Raw genomic sequence first — 23,553 nt, forward strand, 5'->3', positions numbered from 1 at the left:
AGACATGGACCTCTGCATTTCTGAAAAATAAGAAGAAGTTCACATGACAAATCAAGCCAAAAAAAGGCAAGAATCCCTCAGAATAATCAGTCACATGAAGAACAAAGCCAAGAAGGGCTCACATAACAAAAGAAGCCAAGAAAGAAGAAGTCAAAAAAGAACTCACATAATGGATACAACCATGAAGACACAACAAAGTGGATCACATGGTGAATAAAGACAATGGAGTCATATGTTGAATAAAACCAAAGTGGTAGAGATACCACTACTAAGTTGTTAGTTTCAATAAATCAGAATGTAAAAAGTTTCTTGTCTTGTTACAAGAACCTTATCTTTTAATTTTATGCATTTCAATTCTGAAATTGAAGTCCACTCTTTGCTTATAAAAGGGTGTGGTTGCGTCTTGTAGAAGTGAAGTCAAGAAGCAAAGTCTTATAAGTGAGTAAGAGTGTTCTCTCTACCTTTCTTGTAATCTCTATAGTTTTTTAAGTATTCAATAAAAGTTTTCCATTTCCATATACACTTTGTCTAATGTCTTTTAATTTTCTAGAGATCTGAGAGTAGTGATACAAGCAAAAGTAATATTCACCAAGAGTGATAGATTACGCTTTCTACTCGTTGAAAAACTTGAAAAGTATTCGCAGCAGACAAAACAAAGTGGGCATGGAAAAGCAAAAATCTTAAGATAATTTTATATATAATCAGTATTTAATTTCTTTATTTACAAATATTATCTTTGTGACTATGATTAAAAATAAAATAAAAAATTCCACGTCACATATAAAAAGTTTTATTTTATTCCACATCATTGGGCCACATCATTGAGGACATAATTAGGGATGGCAAGAATAAGAGACGTATCATCACCCAGTCCAAAAACAAAAACAAAAAAAAAAATAGCTCAATAACGAAAGGAAAACTCTATTTATACTTACAATTCATTAAAAAAAATCACAAGAATAATGTGCCAGTGTCATTTTTATAAATATAAATTGCGGGAGGCAAAAAAGCGAGCCGATGTAAGGCAGGGCTGGAATTCCTAGGATGACAAAGAGAAGGCATCCCCACTAGAGTCAGCCCAGGATAGTTTGAGTCTGGCCTAACAGCCCAGGTCCAGACTAGGCCAAGGAGTTTTAGGATAGAAAAGAGGTGGAAGGAAGGGCGCCCAAGAGGGGCGCAGACCCAATCAACCCAAATTCTTATATTTTAGGCTCAACCAACTTCTAGAAATCCACACCTAGTGGAGCACAATCCCAAGGAAAAGGGGCTGATGTGAGGAGTGGGGGAGAGCCCAAACGGCCCATAACGGCTAGTGGAAGCAAGCTATAAAAGGGAAAGCAATTAGCACAATGGAGGTACGCAAACACTTCCACCTAAACCTCACTAGTAATCATGCAACCTTGTCTAATCTTGTCACTGACTTAGGTATCGAACGGCTCCCAGGCTGCTCCAACCACCCCTCTTACCTTTATTTGAGTGTTTTTCAAGTCAGGAACAAGGTTATCTCCACCGCATCACCACCGCAGGCTAATTGGTTTGATTTTTACCCACCACAGTTGAAATTCCAAATTATCCATGGCAGTGAAGATGCTAACCTATTTGCTGAAGACGAGAACGATGGAAATCTCTCCCCAAGCCAACGAAAGCGCCCTTTGAATGTAGGAACACCTCAGGAATGGCGCGAGCAACTTGCCACTGAAAACTCATATGGCAACCATTGGGCACAAGAGTTGGCTAGTCTTGATCCAGCCATATGTGTCATGGACCAACAACTCCAAGTGCTCACCGACCAAGTTAGGGCTTTGAAGCAAGACCAGAATCAATCGCTGGTGCCTCAAGGGAAAAATAAGAGGTGCTCGTGTTCCCCAAGGAAGAGACAGTCAACAATCTAAGGGGAGGATGCGAACTGAGGCAAATTAGAGACTTGTACTGACCCGTAGGATCGGTGAAACCAGCCGTGTGGCAAGCAGTATGCCCCGATCTAAGGGGCGTCACCAGACCTCTTCCAAATAAAAAGAATATCAAACAGAGGATTACCCCTATTCAGACGACGTAAGGTCCTTTCTGCACAAAAGGGAAGTGGCACGAGAGACAGGCCCAAGGAGGTCAGGTCCAGCCCAGAGTTCTGACTTCTCTATAGAAGACATGAGGGCACCTGGAGTCTAGAAAGGGTGACCCGGGACCAGACCAGACAACACTCTAGATCAGTCGTGGAAATATGAGGACAAAACAACCCACGGGATAGGCCAGGCCGCAAGGCCCTTAGTGGTAAGATCACCAGCCACAGGGCTCCACAAAAGACAAACACATGGCGAATAGAAAAAGTTACACAACCAGACCCCAAGATTCAAAGTCTTGTTCAGAAATAGATGGAGGGGATAGCTTTCCGAGCGACCAATAGGAGACCAGTCCTGTTAGTATCGCCATTCACGAAGAGGATTTCTACAGCAGAACCACCAAAAAGGTTCAGTATCCCAAAGTTCAAACTCTATGATGTAAGATCAGACCTCTTAGACCATCTAAGCCATTACCGCTATGCCATGGCCCTCTGGAACGAGAATGAGGCACTTATGTGCCAAATCTTCCCTTCCAGCCTGGGAAGAACATCCTGCGCCTAGTATGACAAGCTCCAAGTAGGATCCATCGATAGTTGGAAACAGCTAGCTGATAAGTTTTCTGAATGGTTCATAACAAACAATAAAAGGGCAAAAGGATTGGATACACTTATGGCACTAAAAAAGACAGAGGATCAGACCATCAAGCAGTATGCACAGCTTTACTGGGAGACTTTTCATGAGATAGTGTTCATTTCTATCCTATCGAAATATGCCTTGATGTATAGGGGCTTAACATGCTGAGTCATAGATACTATGGGATATGCGAAAGGATGTGACAAGGTAACTATACTTACCTCTTCATTCTCTTTATCACTTTCCATGGGTTTGGCCACTTCAAACTCATCCTGGACTATGCTAGTCTGTGAGCCCTCACTAGAGACTTCTATGGGATCATTCTCCTGACCCTCCTGATTCTCCTTTTCAGCCTGAGACTTCTACGGCAGCACATAGACCATATTGATTGGCATTGAAAAAATGAGCCAAACTGTACCAATGGCTACATTTGCTCCCCCTCTTTGTTGGTTTGACCTGATGCCTGCGATGTCCATGCTACACTTTGGAACCTCCAAGTTGGCATGATCTGCAATCTATTGTTGGTCTGCCATGAACACAGACTCCGTGTGCTCAGCCATGAAGGCCTCGAACATCTCATTCTCAGCCAATATCATCTCCTAGCTAGGTTCAGTTCTTTCATCTATCTCAGTCTCATCATTACTCTGCAATAAGGCCTTTTCGAGGCCTGCCAAACTTGATTTTTCCTTGGCTTTTAGTTCAGCATGAACCTCAACCAATTTTTCTCTGGTAGTTTGATTCATGTTGGTCTTGGGAATGGGCCTTGAACTTCCTTTTTTTCCTAATTGTCCTCTTGGTTATACCAAGGAAGCACCTTCACCCACTACTTCTAGATTCTTCTGACATCGTGTAAACCTTTGTTGGACCTTTCGTCTCTAGGATCTAGAGATCACAGGAACCATGTTTGGTTCCTTTTTCTTTGGGTTTTTGAGCAAAATCTAATTGTTTGGAGCCACCAAAGGAGGCCTGACCATTCTATCCTTACCTGCAAAGGCTTTGCCCTAGCTTGGTATCATTTTAGGTTTGTTTTGCATGACAAACCAGTCTGGTACTCCTGGTACCCATGAACCCACCATGCCAGGAGTTATGCCTATTGTTCTCCTCTTCGAGGGCCAATCATTGGCCTTGGTTTCCTATCTTGAGCCTAACCCAGGCCTACTTATAGGTTTGTTGATCATCTTGTAGTAGTTTGGTGGCCTCGTTTCATACAAAGGCCTCTTACCCCTTGACTGATTCCTGGCTTCCGGTGGCACAACCAAAGATAGTTGTTGCTTAGGACCACTTAGGTAAACCTTCCTATAGGTATTGGCTACCCTACGCTCCTTTTGCATGTCCTTGTAATACTGCTTCCCATCAGTTAGAAACCCTTTTAGCCACTTGTAGCTCAACATGCACCTTGGACACATCCGCTGCATCACTGCTGCTTCAAGTGAGTCATCATCCAGAGTGTTGGTTTCTTCACTGGAGCCATCCTACTGGTCTACGAAGCTCTTTCCACTTGTTGGTGAGCCTTGAGTAGCCTTCCTAAAGGCTGCTTGACTAGCAACATGCATCTGCACATCGACTTCCTCCAATTCTTTCAAGGAACAACTCTTTTCCATAGCATGAGCAAGGAAGTCTGGCAAACCAACATTGGCTACTGCTTCTCTAATCTTAAGAAATGAATCTATGTCAATCTCCATTGCCTTTTCTGCTTTGGCCAGAAATTTTAACATTCATTTCCGAATTTGCTCTTGAATCCTGTCTCGAAAAACAATACAATTTTTAGTTGAGTGAGACCAAGAATTATGCCATTTACAGTACATTTTGCCTTTAATTTCTTCTGAAGCTGTGATTTTAACCCCTTAGGCAATTTTAGAAATTGTGCTGGTAGTAAATGATCAAATCTTTCATCTACTTTTGATACATCAAAAGAATATTTTCTATATAGGTCTTTCTTTTTAAATTGATGATCAATAGTTGTATCCTTTTGAATTAATGTTTCGCAGGTCACAGGCTCCTTTCCTATGATCTCTGCTGCAGCAATTTCAAAGTTAGGGTCCCTATAATAGGTCCTATAAGATGCATTACCAAGATCTTATTCTTCTTCAAGGAAGGTCTCATATCTAATGACCTTATAATTAAGTTAGTTCTACTAGGTCTCGAAACTCTATTGAGTCAAATTTCTTTCAAAGTCTAAACTCTAACCCATTTTGGGTCAACCTCACAAATTCAGGTTCAGGTAATATGACCTTACATTTGTTTCGTGCTCTCTTGAATCTGGCAATGAATTGAGCAACCTTCTCATTAGGTCTTTGGCTCAACCTTGCCAAGTTTTCCATAGACACTTCGGGCTCTGTTTGAAAAAACTGGGCATGAAACACTTCTTCTATTTGTTTCCAGGTCTGAAAAGAACCAGGTGTAAAGTTTGTATACCACACAAAGGCTGCTCCAGTTAAAGAATTTGGAAAGAGTCTCAACTTCATGTAGTCATTGTTGGTAAATTCACCACATTGCCCTGTAAACCTTACAATATGTTCAATAGTTGACTGGTTTCCATTCCCATAAAAAGGGCAATGTTTGGTATCTTATACCCTCTTGGGTATTCATACAACATATCTACCCAATTTGGGTAAGGTTTTCTGTAGACAGGGGTTTGGACCCCCTAGGCCATAGGCCCACAAATTTCTCTAATAATGTCAGCAATTTGGTCCCTAGGTACAACATTTTATGTTGGTTGGACCACTATTAGAGGAACAAACACAAGGTTTAAAGGAACTCCTTGTGCTTGAAGCCCACTTGGTCCATGTAAAGGCACATGTGGGGCTAGTTGTCCCTGTTATACTGGTTGATTGAGGGTGTGGTTGCCCCTTTGGGGCAAGTATTTGTCCCACAAAAGGTGCTGCGAAGGGAACCACTAGAGGAGGAACATGTGTTGTTTCTCTTCTAACTGCAAGAATTCCTTCCAACACCCCGCGTGTAAGTTCGAACACAAGATTAGTGAATACTCAAGTGCTAGACATAGGTTCAAACATAGGATTTGAAAACACTCGAATGTCATTTCCTTGTGCCAACCCAAATCCATCAATGTGTGGTTTTACTAGTAGGCAAAGGTATGCTCTAACTTATTAGTGGTCTAAGAGGAGCTATGTACCATGATTGAGGCATAGGTGATAGTCTCTTATGATTTTGATTATTAGCTTGACCACTAGTTTGCCCATTATTTTGTCCATTACTTTGCATAGGTTGTTTATCTCAAGCCAATCTAATCTAAAATAAGTTTATATTTTCTTCAGTTTGTCTAATGGCAAGTGGTTGATAGGAGTTCATTCAATCCAAAAAGGATGTTGCCCTCTTTCCATTGTATGCATTAATTGTTGCCCCATAACATCAACCAATCCTCCCCACGGATTTACTGGTTGGGCAGGTGGAACAATTGAAGGTCCAGTTTCTTGGCCTTGTCTAACATTTGGACTTGTGTTGCATGCCCTGAAATACTAGTCTCTTCGACCAATTGTGCACGACCACTTGAAGAAGGCACATCCACAGGATATGACTCAACATTATCCTCTATGTTATGTGCTTCTAGATCTCCTTTTACACCTTCTTCGAAGCGTTCATTTTTTCTTTGTCTCTTACGTCTAGCCATTATAATGGAAGTCCCACCGGGCGTGCCAAAAATATATATTGGCTTTTTTGGCTTTCGAAAGTTAAAAATATGACTAGAGCGTGCCAACAAGAATCAATAAGTCTTTACAGAAATAATAAATGCTAACCAATTAATCAGTCAATTGTTTCGAAGTTCTTTTAGCCTCAATGAAGAAAACTTTTACTAGTGGCTTGTTTTAGGAGAAAATTCAGAAGAACAATTCACAAAAATAAAAGAATGAAGGGGAGAACAGTGTCGGAAAATAAATTTCATTAAGTAGACAGATGTTTACAAATGTACCTTCGCACTTCCACTATCTCGAAGGGAATTACAACATGAACAGACTAACTTAGAACTACTCCTAAGGAACTGAAATGCAGTGCGGGAAAAGTAAAGGACTGGAATGTAAAGAAATGGAAAAATAAAAAACTGAAAGAAAGTAAAGTAAAATAAAATAAACTGACTTCTGGATCTGGTTCTAGTTCCTCCACTATGAGCTTTCTCCTCTATTTATAAGTTGTGGAAGTAACCGTCAAAATGGCTGATAATTGTCGAAGTGGATAATAACCATCAAAAGCAACCTTCATGATAATGGGACATGGTTCAAGCATTTTACCTCCACTAAGTCATTTCTTGCAGTTGGGCTTCCTCTTAAATTTTAATTTAAATCTTCATGAGCCGTTTAGCCACGTCACCTTGCTCCTTTCAATTGTTCCAGTACTTCACAGATCTATTGACATTGATGTAATTTTGCCACGTATCCTCTGATGACTAGAGACCTTTACTAATTCCTCAAATAACCCCTAATGGATCACGTGTCCGGCTGTGATTGGCTGATACTAAATATATGGCAAACAATCACTTACACATCATTGAGTCTAGAAAAATATTATAACTTGTACATGATACAAACTAGAAAGTGTATTTTAGAATGACTTTTATTTTAGAATCCCAATTAAATCACATGATGTATGAAAATTCTATATAAATTTTTTATATATCATTACTCGTAACAAAATGGTGTAACATGTTTCTATTAGTGCAGATTAATGCTTGCAAGAGCACCAAAATATTTACAGGAGAGGTGGGGAGAGAGGGAGTACCCTGAGCAGCATATTGCTTGAAGCAAAAGCCCCACACCTCACAATCAATATAATATCATGTCAAGCAAAAAAGGTCAATATAATGTGTACCAAGAAAGTGAAACAAGATAAACCAGCATGCATTCCTATGAGAGGAACATCATGGATCAAACTGTTGTGATCAAGACATGCTTAAGCTAAGGAAATGGCAAGTTCCCACAATTTACAAGTGTGTTGTTGGCACAAAAAATATTTAGGAACAAATCCAAAACTCTTGCCCTAGTAGACAGAAATCAATCTCCAGTCATGGATGTGAGATTTGAGGGATTACATTATAAAAAAATAAAATAAAAACCGCAAGAGTCAAAACATTTTGGGTGGCTCTGACAAGGATTAATACTCAGGCCAAAACTGTCATCCGAGCAGGAATCAGGACCATACAACCCATAAGCAAAGAAACCTTTCTTCACTTCCTTCGGATTTTAACATTAAGAGTCCACTGAACTTTCCCTTCTGGCAAAGGAATGGACTTCGGCAGGCGGAGTGGCACCTCAAACTCTCCAAAAGACGACAAAGGACTTGGAAGTTGCAGGTTTTCGGGTTCGATTTGCACAAAAAGCTGCCTCGACACCTGATAATAGTACAACATAATCAGTACAAAGTGACTGGTATTCAATACCTGTTTGTAAGCATTATCCCGATATTCATGGCTAGAGCCACTCAATCCATTAAATTTCAAAAGAAAATGTACAAGGAAAATCGTCATTCATAGTACTCAAACATAAAAAATCAAATTAAGCTTTTGAACACATGTCCTATTGATATAACAGATCAAATCTGACACATTGATGGCCCCAACTTACACCTACATGGTAGATGAAAAGCATAGGCAAATGATCAAAATATACTTGTACCACAAATTTTAGGACAACAGAAATTTTGGACACAGTGCACATAATTTTTCAAATCAGATTTCTATGAGTGATGCAAGTCAAGATCCAATAATTGAATGTGAATTAAGACCATAAGCAAGGATGTGATTACCTTGGACTTAATTGAGGATCTGCTTTGCAAAGAAAATAACCAAAAAATTGAAATTCCACCTTACTTCCGCAAAAGATGGGATTAAGGCTCGTTGCATTGAATTTTATCCACAATCATAAAAAATAAAAATAAAAATAAAAATCTTAATGTTAGCAATCTCCAATAGAGAACCCACATTGCAGTGGGACTCAATACCTATAAGGGTGCCATTCATCCAAGAAGGATGCATGGGAACTCAACTTTCCAGTGCGACTCTCATCTTTAATTTGTCCCCAGCTTCGTATACATGTTCAAAGGAGGAATGTATCACATTCGCATCGAATTGAACAATGCAAATGGTGACAGAGGCACTTACTAATAAAATGTTATTCCCTACATGCTTTAGATGCTTCAGTTCTTTCACAAGTTGACAGATAGGTCTATCTTAGCAACATACATGTTACCAGTCACTTCACACCAAAGCAATAGTGAACCAAATGTGAAGCACACAAATTTGTTATATTTGTTGTCCTTCAATGATATGTACTGCTCAAAAGCAAGGCAGACTAAATTAAAGGTGAATTTTCAAAGTATAATTCAGCTTTTTTAGCACTTTGCAGTGATTGCGCTTACAGAATATTACATTTTATGTGAAAAATAAAAATAAAATGGAGAATCCACTGCTAGGTCCTTATATCCTGTAAGAATATTGGATTCCATTTTATTTTTCTTCACATAAAATATATAACTGAATACGGTATCAGGCAAGTGCCATGTTAACAACACATGTAAGCGCCATGTTATCAAGCAATCGCAATATCAACTTCCCCACCTAAACATTGACAGTAGCCCTATCATTGCCACCATCACCAACTTGAAAGCGCACCAAGGCATAAGGCCATATGTTCCACTAGGACATAACTTTCAAATGTTGCTACTACTATTACCACAAGCTCTAAAGTCCAAAAGTACCATTAGACATAGGGATTTTGAACAAATAGATGTCCAAAAAAAAAAAAATCATTTTGTTTTCTAGTGCGTAAACAAATCCACAAGATTCACAAATAAACACAGTAATGGTGAAACCACACCTCAGCTATAAGTTCATCTTTTGACACAGTTGAACGCAATTCATTGTCAACATTGCCAAACCGTTTCAGAACCTGTTAAAATCAAACAAAAAACATATTATACAGGTGACATGACAGATAGGTCATAAACATTCGTTTCTTGTATCAAAGAGCTTAGTGAACTTCCTAAAGCAATAATGCAGTTGTCACTCTTCATATACAATGGGAAACCATCAGATAACAAAGTAATTGTTATTCCTGCCTCTTCATATTCAATGGGAACCATCAGGTAACAAAGTAATTGTCACTTCTTTGCTTCCAAATTTTCAAAATGTTAAAATTTATCATCTATGACCAACTTCTGAATTGGAATAGTTGCTAGACATTTGTGCAAACGTTTCATTTGCACAGTAAAACACCCTAAAGCAAGAAAGCACTTATCACTCTTCATAGACAATGGGAACCATCAGATTACAAACTAATTCAGTTCTTCTCCTACAAAATTTTGAAAATGTTAAAAATTATCATCTTTACTCTAAGAACCAACTTCTGAATTTGAATAGTCAATTAAGGCCCTTGCTTCATTTGCACAGTGAACTAAATTCAAGTTTCCCTAAATTTGAATGCAGTTTTTTTTTTTTTTTTTTTTTTTTTAATAACATATAATCATTACCTATTGCAACCATAAAGTTAAAAAGATAAATAACATGTCTCAGTTTTATTAAAAATTAAAATTTATTTAATAAAAATTAAATTTCCATTAATAAAAAAACAATCAAATCCAAACACTTATGTCAGCATTTAAGCGCTTTAGAGATAGGTTACACACCAGCTTAGCACCATCGAGACGTTTTGCTGCTGCCTGATATTCTTTCATCCTATCTCCATCTGTCTTTTTAACTACTTTAACCTCTTCAACTTCCTTAGGTTGGTAAATCTGATCACAGCAAGTGAGAAACATAGGTTCAGTCAATTACCAATGGGAAATTGTGCTTGATATGAATCACAAGAATTTTAAAGACATTTTACAGCATTCCTGGCAGAAAGAAGAAAAAGGGTCTCCTATGTTGAAATTGTGCCTCAAACTCAGAAGATTAAAGTTATTATGGAACAGCTAAATCATGGGCACTACAGCAATATTAGTTTAAGGATGATTGAAGATAAAAATGACCTTCATGCTACTCAAAAGGCTTGTTTTTATCAATCTTTTAATCAGGACCTTCAGCAAAACAAGCATGAAGTTCTTAAATATACTAAACTCTGCGCAGCTGAAGAGGATTTTATAAGAAAAATTCCAGAATCAAGTGGCCTGCTTTAGGGGATAGTGAGGAAAAAGCCCCTGGGCTTGATGGCTATACCTCTGCCCTTTTTTAGAAGAATTGGGACTTGCTTGGTAATGATGTTATAGCTACTATTCAGTCCTTCAAATCTGGTTACCTAGTGACATAGAACTAGATTTTAGAAGCTTCTATATTTCTTGGTGTTTAATATTTATAATATAGTATTTGATTAGGAATATTGTAATTTGATGTAAATATTCTAGAATTGTTCACCTTGTTTGGTTTTGATTAATTTTTTGAAAACTAATTTTTTTATTTGTCATGTTTTTTTTTAGTGAATTTTTTTAATATTTTACATATATTTTTTACTTTCTAGATGCACCTGAAACATAAATATTTGTGAAAAAAATATTTTAAAAAATAAATACACAAGAATACAAAAATGTACTGAATTTTTTTATTTTTTATTTTTTTTTTTGAATTTGATGAATTTTTTAAAGATTTTTTACATAAATATTATACTTTTTAAGTGTATCTAGGTTAGGTCCATCTAAAAAATAAAAATAAAAGATTCTTAAAATATTAAAATATTAAAAATTTTGACTGAAAAAAAAATACGAAAAACAAAAAACTTAATTTTCTAAAAAGTAGTCAATTTTCTGAAACCCAAACAAGGTAATTAGATTTCTTAATTTGGTTTGATTTTGTTTTCCTACTTTTTTGGTTATTTGTTTTCCAAAATTAGATTAGTTAATTGTTTCCTCATTTCGATTGTTTGGTCTCTAAGACATAGTTTATTAGAAAAAGCCATGTAAGCCTTAGGGCAAGAACAACTTTTATCAATAATATTCAGAGTTTTATCTTCCTTGTGGATTCAAGGTTTTATCTTTCTTGTGAATTTGAGAGCCCTTTTTGTCTACTAAAATGATATACATGTCCCCATGCGTATGCCACTGCATCAATTGGTATCAGAACAATTCTCTTGGCTTGATATTATTCATCGGAGTAGGAAGGACAAGCTCTATTGACGAAGATCATAGGGAAATCCACGCCAAGGGACTTGCCCAAGGACAACCTGTTAATCACAATGTTAATAGAAATTGTGCGATGGGATTTGCTGAAACAAGCCTATTAGCCAAATTGTCTTTATATGTTCTTATTATGAAATCAATAGTGAGGACGAATCTGAAAATAAATTATTCGAGGATTATTGTGAATATCAATCAAAAATTCGGTGACATGTTTAATACGTATAATCACATGAATCATGATTTCAAATAATTAGGTACAACCAAAAATTCCCAATTTTAATGCTTATTGCCATGACAAGGATTTTACTTATTGGTTTAGTAAAATTGACAAATTCCTTGGGTATATGAAAACAAGTCAAATATGTTGCACATAAGTTGTAAGGTTATGTTTCTACATAGTGGGAACAATTGCAGTGTGATTGAAGAGAAGAGTATAAACAACCCTTAGGACATGGCAAAGATGAAGAAGTTGATGAACACCAAATTCCTTTAATCAAATCATGGATAAATTTTGTATCAAGTTATCAACATTACCAGAGAGAGCTCGAATATTGTTCCAAGGTAATTTTGATTCATATTATTTTTTGCAATTTGATAACTATTATGCAATCGTAGATACAGATTATTCGAGGAACAAGCCAACAAATTTGATGAATGTGGATTGGTCGAGCTCCACAAGCCAACAAAATTGTCATGATCAACAAAGCATTGAAGAAGAGAGGATTTTGAGTACTCCAATGTTTGAAAATTTTGAAGACCCAAATAGAGACTCAATGGAAGTAGGAGATCGAGTTGAATTCAATAGTGGTGAGAAGGATAAAATTGATGAAGAAGCAATGGAAATCGTCATAATTGAATCAAATGTAGCGATACATTGATGCTAATGAACAAGAGAAGATTAAAATCGATTTCAAAGAGGTTATGGAGAACAAAAAGAATATCCTAGTTGACGAGAAAATTATCCAATTTTAAGAGGAGATCAACTTATAGTCTGGTTGATTCATTACCTTAATGTTTAATTAAGGAAGAGCTTCACTAAGACAAGAAACACCTCTATATCTAATATTTGCTCCTTAGTTGCATGAAACGGGAGCGGGAAAACATGGCCACTTAGAGGAGTCATAGTTTGGGAGTGCATATGTATTATTTTTATTGATATTTTAATTTATCTATATAATTTTTATTTTTATTTTTAATTGACATGCATAACATATATTTTTGGGGGCTTTATTCAAATATATTAAAGTTCCTTATTTTAGTTATTTATATATTTTTTTATATAATATGACTATTATTTTAATGAGCTTTGAATGTAATATAATTAATTTTCAATATTTTTTGAATTTGCAAGCTAAGACCAACTATAGGCTCAATGAAGCCCATTTAACTTTTTAAATGAAGCCCGTGACCATAAGATAGGTCAAAATAAAATATTTAAAAAAAAAAAAGAAATATAGATAAATGTGGCCAGCTATGTCATCATCTTCTCTCTCTTTGAAGACGCGAAGTGTTCCTTCAACTTCTCTGGTTCATTCGACTTCTTCTTCCCCATATTTGTTTTTTTTTTAAAAAAAAAAAATCAGATTCCTTTTGTTTTTCTTCTTCTTCTTCTTCTTCTTCTTCTTCTTCCCTATATTTGAATTTTTTTTTTTTTTTTAAATCATATTCCTTTGTTTTTCTTCTCTTTGATCCCATCTTGGATAGAAGCGCGTTTCTCTCCCAAAAGAATAGCGTTTCCTACAACCTTCTTACTACAAATCGCAAAATCGCGATTCTTCCTAAGAATTATGACATGAATGCACGATTCTTGCAACTAAAATTTGCTCCAAAGCTCACAAATCATGACAAGATTTGTAGTGGAAAAGGGCTAGATGTTTATCTAAAGAGGGAGAATCTTAATCATGGGTATGGTGAAGGGCTAGATTTTTGGGGTTTCTCTCCATTGTGTTGTTTTGTACTATCATGATTCTTCTATAAAATTATAGCTTAGCAAAAAATAAAAGAAAGTCATGCAAGCTAACCTATCAAAAAGTGATCCAATAGAACATGTATGGCCTCTTAAGTAAAGCAATGCGTTTACAAGTCTTGAAGATAACCAAAACATCATAATGTGGCTTATGAATAGACATGAAAAACACACATATATAGGCTTAGGAAAACCAACACTTGACATGATTTTTTGCTACAATTAAGGCAAATGCAAAGACATTTTCACATATACGATAATGTAAAGCAGATTAGAAGTCACGTGATGACTAGATGATTTGGGACCAAAATAAACTCCCAAATAGGGATCCAACAATGTCATTCAGTAAGTATTTCACCAAAATGACAATTGATCTTCACAACTTCTAAGTGAACAAGCTGCCAGTTATAACACAAATGCCAAGTCACAAGTTGAAACAACAATTCTACTTTATCCTAATGGCATGTGAAGAACAGATACTCCAAAAAGACAACGTACAAATATCCAATGCATATCAAATAAAAATGGGAGGAAACGGGAAGGCTGTTGAAAGCAAATAAAATAAGGGTTTTTGTTTCAATTACAAATTCGAAGGATCTTATTTGCAAAATTTAAAATTAAAGTTCAATTTAGGCTTAACAAAAGAAGAAATCTAAATCAATTATATGGTACTTTGTTTCTTCATTGATTCAATCCCTAGAAAATTTTTCCACAACCAAAGCAAGCAATTGAATCCTAACAATCACATGTAAATCATGCTTGTCTTCCTCCAATGTTTCAGTAACCAACCAAGGCTCTGTTAAATTGTTAATCCTCTGTTAAGCGTTAACGACGATTGCCGAAAATTATTGATGATAATCCTCTGTTAATGCTGGCTGCTGAAAATTTAATGCAATGTCGTTGACTTTGTTTACAAAATCCTTAATTTTAGAAAAATAAGTTCAGAAAATTTAGGTTCAATGAGTGGAGATTCTTAGCTTAGTGGGAATTTACCTAAATAAAAAATTAAAAGGTTTCTTTGAAATGTATCATTGCTATACTCATATCCTACTTTTTGAAGTTGTCATATTGCTGTATTCATGCATTGAACACATATTGACATGACCAAACTTCCAAGTTTTCCTAAGATGGCAAGTCACAAAACCACTACTTGTTCCGTAGCTTATACAATTGTCAATGTCAATTACAAAAACTCATTACAACTTTCAACCAACAAACACGTCAACACCATAGACGTAGGCCATCATATGGAAGAGGTTATTCAAGATCGGACCAATAATTTCACGTGGACAATTTTAGTGCATTTACCATTTCAAAAAAAAAAAAAAAAGACAAAAACTCGGAGCCTTTTGCAAACAAAAGTAATTCACTAATAGAAAATTGCTACGCACATATACACAGCATAAGGACATAAAAATGAATGAACATATACATGTCTATATATATACATACACACATATAGATGCAATAGAGAATAACCTTGCGTTGCTCGCTAATAAGATGAGCGAATTTGTCAATATTTGGAACAGCAAGTAACTTGGGCATCAAATGGTTACGAAAATATCCGGGAGCAACAGTCACAGTCTCTCCAGCTTTGCCGAGCTTGTCTATGGTCTGAATGCATCATCAAATCAAAAGAATTAGAACAATTACTAATTGCTAAACAATAATCAAGTTGAAAAAGAAGCAAATTAGAGAAAGTATTAAATACAGACTCACCGTTGTGAGAATGACTTCCAATTTTCTGTATCTAACACCTTGACCAGCATATAACAACGGGTGATGCAATACATGATCAGAGCTCTGAAGAAAATTTGGGTCTTTGATAGTCTTCACATGGCGGAGGATATTTCTACCATATTGAATGTAAGCCATTCTCTCTCTCTCTCTCTCTCTCTCTCTCTCTCTCTCTCTCTCTCTCTCTCACACACACACACACACACACACACAACTGGATATTTCAGAAGGAGAAAACAAGGACAAGGATTTAATAGGAAATCAGATTAAGAAATGAAAGCATTTTGGAAACCCTCAGCGAGAAGAAGTGAAGAAGAATAACTCACCGGTTATGGCGACGGAGGTCGTGGCGTAAATCAACGGCGGTTGTTGCTGCGGCAGCCGCGGCAGAGTGGGAGGGCTAGGGCTCTGCTTCGGACTACTCCAACGACTGAAGAGCAGCACGGGACGCCGGGTACTTTCAAATGCGTTTAAAGGTAATCTATTATCCTAATTAAGTCCAATTGAAAAAATACGTATTAGTAAAATGGTTCTTAAAAATAATTTATTTTGACGATTTTTAACCTATATTATTAAAATTTAACAATTAATAATTTTTTTTATCATGAATTTTATAAATTGTTACTAAAACTTATAATTAATAATATTTTTTTGTGACGAATTTTTTAAATTGTCATTGAAAATAAAAATTAGTGACATTTTTAAATTGTCATTGAAAATAAAAATTAGTGACATTTTTATGACAATTTTTTAAACTATTGTCAAAATTTATAATTAATAACATTTTTTGTGATAATTTTTAAACTGTCTTTGAAAATTAACATTTAGTAACTTTTTTAATAGTGTTTGATGAAAAATACCATTAATTCTCACAGAACCTATTGGACAATAAGTCTGTTTATTAGGACCTACACGTAATTCATCTAAGTTTAATTTTAGGATAAACTAGGTCCTAATAATTAGACTTAATTCTCATCAAATCGTATTAAAAAAAAAGTTTTAATACAATCGTCGCTAAAAATAATTTTTTGTGATGATTTTTTTACATGTCTCTAAAAATTGACAATTAATGACCTTTTTTATTACGATTTTTATAAATTGTCACTAAAATTTACAATTAGTGACGTTTTTCAATGATGAATTTTTCAAACTGTCGTTGAAAGCTACAAATTAGTGACCTTTTTGTAACGAATTTTTTAAACTGCCACTAAAACTTATAATTAATGATATTTTAGTGATAAAATTTTTAAACTGTCGCTGAAAATTAATCATTAGTGACATTTTTTAATAGTGTATGATGAAAATATTATTAATTATCATAGAACCTATTACATAATAAGTCCACGTAGTAGAACTTACATGTAAGTCCCCTTAATTTTACTTTTATATTTCGGAAATTATTATGGGGTTATTATTCCATCTATTAATTAAAGGAGGTTTTTAGTAAATCTCATTCTCAATACTTATATTTTATCTAATTCATATTCTTAGGTAGGATTGTGCAAAATACCGCTCAATCTACTAAAATCACACCGATCCGCATTAATCCACACTGCTCTAACTGCTAGCCGCAATTTGAACTTTAAAATTTATAATCCGCCAACCGAACCGCTCTGTTCCGCTATAGTTAATATATATATATATTTTAACTTCCAATAAAATATCAATATAAAAATAAGTGTGAGAAATATTTAAAATATAAAATTTATTACAAATTAGTGGTTAGATATATATGAAACATATTATATAAAATTACTTTGTGTTATACATCTAAAAACAATTATACAAATTAATGTTACATATTATGCAAATGTGTGGTAATTAGTTAGAATATTCTTCAATCCCCCAACCCGCCAATCCACCAAAAACCGCCCAAACTTCAATTTGTCAATCCGCTAACCCGCCATTCGATTTGTAATTTTAATCTCGAACCGGCCAAACCACACCGCGCACACTCTTATTCTTGGGTCGTATTTGATAATATTAAGGAGACTTATGTGTAGGTCTTAATATGTTAACTTATTTTCTAATAGATTCTATGATAATTTATAACATTTTTCATCCGACATTATTAAAAAAATGTCACTAATTATTAATTTACAATGACAGTTTAAAATTTTTATCGCAGAAAATATTATTAATTATAAATTTTAGAGATAATTTAAAAAATCGTCACAAAAAAAAATACTAATTTTCAATTTTCAACAACAGTTTGCAAATTTCGTTACAGAAAAACGTCACTAATTATAAGTTTTAGTAACAATTTATAAAAATCCTAACAAAAAAATAAGGAAAAATTAGCCTAAGGTCTCTCCTGTACTTTTGATAGGAGGAGAGGTCCAAAATAATATATTTTGATAGCTAAGGTCCCTCAAATTTATTTTAGGTTATGAAGTACCTAAATTATCCTTCCTTTATAACATAAATTTGTTTGAATATTATATTGTTGACTTAACTGATAGATTTTGGAAACCGAATTTGTAGTGGAGATTTCGTCGGAGTTTTCGTCGGAGATTTCATGGTGGAGATTTCGTCGGAGATTTCAGTGGAGTTGATGAGAAAGATTGCTATGATTGTGTAGATTTCGTTGGAGATTTCGTCGGAGATTTCAGTGGTGTTACAGTGTGTTGATCGCGTAGATTTTCAATGGAGTTGAATCAGGTTTGTTTTCGATGGAGATACCACATATATTTTGATTTTTATTTTGAATTTTTGTTTAGTGAGAGGCTAGTTTGATAGAGTTGATTTTTATTTTTGGAATTAATTTTTTATTATTTGTTTTTTAATCAATTTCAAAGAGTGTTGATAGTGTGTGTTGATTGCATAGGTTTTTGAGTGGAGTTGAATCAGGTTTGTTTTCGATTTAGATTCCACATGGATTTTGATTTTTGTTTTGAATTTTTGTTTAGAGAGAGACCAGCTTGATAGAGTTTTTATTTTTGGAATTAATTTTTCATTCTTTGTTTTTTGATCAATTTCAAATAGTGTTTACAATGTAGGTGATTTTGATGTTTAGAGTTCGTTTTTTGTGCTCTGTTTTTTATCAACATGCTGATCAATGATAAGTTTTGTTCTATGTTTTTTCAAACCAGAGAAATTTCATTTTCTGCACTTTTGTTTGTGTAGTCCAGAGGAAATTATAAGTGCATATGGACATATTATTAGAAGTTTCTAATGCATATAGAATATGAGAAAGTGAATGTAAGTTCATAAATTTCTCTGGACTTGTATTTGTAGTTCAGAGAAAATTGTAAGTTTGTTACTCACTTTCAGTTTGTAATTCAGAGAAAATTATATGTTTGTAGAAGATGAATAGAAGTTTTTGTTTCTCTAAGGAAATGTTGTTTTTTTGTGTTTTTTCTTTCAGTTTATATGGACAATGCAGTGTTTTTTGTTATCTTGAAGGTGTATATAAGTTTGTAAATTTCTCTGAATTTTTCTATGAGTGCAATATTACAGAATGACGCATAGAAAATTGTTAGCTTGTAGTGAGGTGAAAATCACGGAGAAGCCTATAATTTCATAACAGATATTCTGTGTGATTTTTTTCTATGATTGTGTTTAATAGTTAGCAGTAAATTTCTCTGTGATTTATTAAGTTTCTGTGATTTTGTTTTTTATCATCTTGAAGGTGAATATCAGTTTGTAGATGTCTTTGGACTTTTATGTTGTTCTTGTGAAGTGTTTCTATGTTAAACAAATTATTTTTCTTGTTTTTTGTTTCAGTTTCAATGGACAGTGCAGTGTTGTTGCTGTGCAAATATGGGAATGATACTATTGTCATTAATGTTTCATGCGAATTGAATTTTGAGGAATTGGTTAGCATTTTGTGTAAAACATGAGAGAATTTGAAACCTGAGGTTATGTGTATGTCATATTCTATTTTGGGCCATCCGAATTGTATGGTTCGAAATAATATTGATTTTCTAAATATGTTGAGGGTTGTTTGTGCACGTGGTGTTGATATAGTTGATGTTTCAGTTACTAGATGTAGCACTTCTGATGAAGAGAATGAAGTGGGGTCTAATTGGGTAGATGTTGTGGATGGTGAGTGTGATAGGCTGATGGATATTGAAAGGAATTCACTCTCTAAGTTTTGTTCTCACCAAGAAAAGGTGTTATTGTCGGCTAGTTGGCGGAATAATATTACGAGTGTTGGATAAAAGTTTGAGGGTGGTGTGGTTGAGTTCCATACTTTTTTATGCATGTATGCTATTGAGGTTGGTTTTCAGTTTACGTATGTTAAAAATGACAAGCTGAGGGTTACGGCAGAATGTGCATATAAGGAATCAAGGGAATGTATGTGGCGTGTACATGTTTCTGTTGAAAAAACAAATGGGTTCTTCTACATAAGGACTTTGAACAATGAACATACGTGTGGTGTGGCGGTTCGTACGAGTAAACATTCGAGGATGAGTTCCAGCTTAGTTTCTGGGTTGATACTTGAAGAGGTAAGTGCAAAACCTTTAACTCGTCCAGTGGATGTTGTGAAAGAAATGAAAAACAAGTATGGGGTCTCAATCAGTTATAACTGTGGTTGGTTGGGTGTTGAAAAAGTAAAATGTAGTACATATGGGGATTCTTGTTTGTCATTTGATCAATTACGATGATATTTTGATGAGGCATTGAAGAACAATCCAAGTAGTCGTTTTGAGTTAGATTTTGAAGATAACAAGCGTTTCAAAGAGTGTTTGTGGCTTTTCATGCATGCATTGCTGGTTTCAAATATTGTCGGTCATTGCTTTTTCTTGATGGAACATTTTTGAAAAGACGATACAAAGGAGTTATGCTTGCTGCAACGGGGAAAGATGGGAATGAAGGTAATTATAAATATATCTAATTTTATCTAAGTATGTGAATTTTCTATACATGTAGGAATTGAGTGAATGTGAATTTTCGCTGGTTTTGGCCACTGTGTGGATTTTCTATGGTTGTGGCCACTGTGAGAATTTTCACTGGATTTTGGTCAGTGTGTGAATTTTCTCTAGATGTTGTCATTGTGTGAATTGTATCTGTAGGTGGTCACTAAGTGAATTTTCTCTGGATATTATGCTTGTGTGAATTTTCTCTGTAGCTGGTCACTAAGTCAATTTTCTCTGGATGTTGCAATGTGTGAATTTTCTCTGGAGTTGGGCACTAAGTGAATTTTCTCTAGATGTTAGCAATGTCAAACTTCTCTGGTTGTTTATTGTTCTATTTTTCTCTGCATGTGTATATCTAATATTCTTGTTCCTATTTGTTTTGTAGGTTTTTTTCCTGTAGCTTTTGCTGTTGTTGATGCTGAGAATAAAGACAATTGGTGTTGGTTTCTTGAACATTTATGTGGAGTATTGGGATCAGAAAGGGTAATAAATTTCATATCAAATCGACATTGTGGTATTGTGGAGGGAATTGCTAGGTTTTTCCCTAATTGCTTTCACGTATTTTGTCTAGAACATCTAAAGAGAAATTTGAGGGATAAGTTGTAAAGCCCCTGAAATATGTATTCACTTTAAAAATCCTAATGTTTGAATTATTTTGTTAAAGCCCCTCGTTTACTTGAATTAATTCGAATCTCGTCAGTTAGCATTACTGTTTTTATTTTTATCGAAACAGAAATTTCCCTAACCGGATTAGGTTCCCTAACCTAATTTAATTCTATCTAAGTTACATGTATTTAACTCCAAGCCCTCACTCTTTATTTAAATTCAAAACTTGCCCCAAAAACTAGTACTTGTACCTTGTACCTTGTACCTTGAAGTACCATCAATCTTGTTATATATATATATATACACCTAGAGGAGTGTGCCTAGAACCTAAAATGATTTAAATAATAACCCCATCACACTTCCCTAAAGAGGAGCCAATTTTCAAGAACCACCATCATGAACTTCTAGGAAAACACAACCTAGTGACCTAGACCTAGGATGCAAAATCCAAGAACTAGTCTCATTACAACTAGGAGTTGCCTAAACCAATGAACAAGCCTCCCAAAATCCCTTCCATTCCTTTAGAATTCAAACAAATCCTAACCTTTCCATCCATATCTAACTAAGGGACTTTTAGGACTTTTTGCCTCAAAGGTTTGTCTATAAATACCAACACACCCCCTAGCTTGCAAACACACACAACACACTCACTCATACACACATTTCGGTTAGAGAGAGGGAGGAGAGAAAGAAAGAGAAGTTTAGAGGACAAGAAGGAGGAAGAAGAGAGCTTCTTGTGCAAAGCTTAGTAAGTAAGCCACAAACACAACCTTCTCTTTCATTTTCCTTTTTTCAATACATATTTCTAAGGGTTCTAAATAATGTTTTCAGATCTGTTATTAATGAGTTCTTATGTTAAAAATGCTAAGGGTTGAGTATTGATTCCATCTCTCTTGTATTTTCTCCATTTTGGCACAAAACCATCTTTTTTTATACCAATCTCTCAACTTTCCAAGGGCACTCTTTCAAGAAAATTTTCTGAGTTAAATATATGTTAGTTAGCATGTTTTCTTCACAAAAGAAATGAAAACTTTCCCGTGGTGGAACCCTTTCCTCATAAAACTTCTTGTTTTGGGCATAGTACCTTAAAATCTATTTTTGCAGCCCACTTCCAGAAATTCTAGAAAAATGTACAAAATTATTCTGGACCTCTATTTTATGTCCAAAGCTTCCTTAAGATGTTATATTTCAACTAAAATTGGTTTCATCAAAAAACATCAAGCGGTTTGCAAGAAAATAAAATTTTCATAATGGTCAACGGATCTGGACAGATTCTGGACAGTGCTAGAATATTTTCTAAATAACTTAAAATCTGGAAAACCAATCCCATTTTTGAAAAGTGTTCTAGAAACTAGATCAAATTCTCTACGAACCATAGGGAGACCGAGTCCGGTGGAAGATTTAAAATAGTCCTTTTATCTCAATCTTCATGTGACATTAAATCTGGAAACTGTGTTTTGCATGGATGTTTTATGCCATTGAATTCATGAAATTGCCTACTTACATATGAGCATATCTTGGCATGTTATTATGTGTATTATGGTTATGTTATTTATCTTCCTCGCTTTATGGATGCATGTTTATGTGGATATTATTGTCTTGTAAGTTGGATTAACTTGATTTAAAGCATTTAATTTAACGGGAAACCAAATAGGGAGGGTATTGGGTTTTCGAGCTCTTGAATAATGTAAAGATGAGAAATGTGATATATGGATTGTTGGGATGCGTTCCCTATTTGAAAAGTTAAAGTCTTGCGCAAGTGGTTTTTTCGGAACCTTTGAACGGAGCGGTTGTATTCGGACCCTAGGTGGTTTGGTGTAAGGAGGGATTTCAGGCAAGGCCCTATTTTACCGTCTCTTTTGAGGCCCTGCGGTTGGCGCTACATGGTACATAACCGTTGGTAGGCATCCGAGGTTGGTTCTGCAACAAAGCAGCAAAAGAGGGGGCATACCGAATAATCCGCGTCTGATTCTTGTGGTTGGGAGGATGAAATCTCTTTGGGGGATTTCTAGTTGCTAACAATCTAACTCAACCCTTTATTTATTTATTTGAGTATCGTGCTTTACTACTTGATGCTATAATTGTGATTGTGTATTGGACTGGGAAAAATGGTTGGGGTGTGTGTGTGTTTACTGGGCATTCAAAGCTCACGGCGTATCATGCCAGGTGACGAAGCGGAACTTATAGCGGGAGACGATGAGCCGGAAACCTTCGAAGACTTTTGGCTATCTTAGGAAGGCTAGAAATTTCCTTTTGTTATTTTGTAAGACTCGTGTGAAGATTTAAGCTTCTTTTGGGATGTAATGTAATAAAACAAGCTTTTGAAATTAAGGATATTCGTGGTTGTTATGCACTTATACTTTAATATTTACATGTATGAACTTTATCGTTACTTATGAGACCTTGTGTCAATACCTTTTAAGATCTGTCAAAAGGGTAGTGCCCTGCCTAAGAAAGCTAGACTTAGAAGGGAGGCTAATCTGACTCCTCTGGTGATCTGGGATCTTACTGGTTATTGACCATAGGACTCATTAGTGACTCTCCCTGAACTGCAACCAATAGTGTAGAACCGGGGCGT

General features: G+C 35.2%; 1 protein-coding gene across 2 annotated transcripts; it reads right to left on the reverse strand.

Annotated features, from left to right (window-relative positions):
• Positions 1 to 7,519: 7,519 nt before the first annotated feature.
• LOC114287193 (Ribosomal protein L9/RNase H1) lies at positions 7,520 to 15,966 on the reverse strand. 2 transcript variants are annotated; one of them, XM_082884535.1, is made up of 7 exons: positions 15,834 to 15,966; positions 15,678 to 15,721; positions 15,490 to 15,645; positions 15,250 to 15,384; positions 10,323 to 10,430; positions 9,515 to 9,586; positions 7,520 to 8,031 (listed from the first exon to the last, which is right to left on the reverse strand). In XM_082884535.1, exons 3-7 carry the CDS (start codon positions 15,643 to 15,645, stop codon positions 7,867 to 7,869), a joined length of 636 nt encoding a protein of 211 aa, XP_082740661.1. In that variant the 5' UTR covers positions 15,678 to 15,721; positions 15,834 to 15,966; the 3' UTR covers positions 7,520 to 7,866. The 2 variants fall into 2 exon arrangements, with proteins under 2 accessions (XP_082740661.1, XP_028086270.1); XM_028230469.2 differs by having other exon boundaries at positions 15,490 to 15,721; positions 15,834 to 15,957.
• Positions 15,967 to 23,553: the final 7,587 nt, after the last annotated feature.

The sequence above is a fragment of the Camellia sinensis genome, chromosome 1 (assembly GCF_055761805.1).
Source record: "Camellia sinensis isolate YWXY chromosome 1, ASM5576180v1, whole genome shotgun sequence".
In the NCBI taxonomy this organism is placed as follows: Eukaryota; Viridiplantae; Streptophyta; class Magnoliopsida; order Ericales; family Theaceae; genus Camellia; species Camellia sinensis.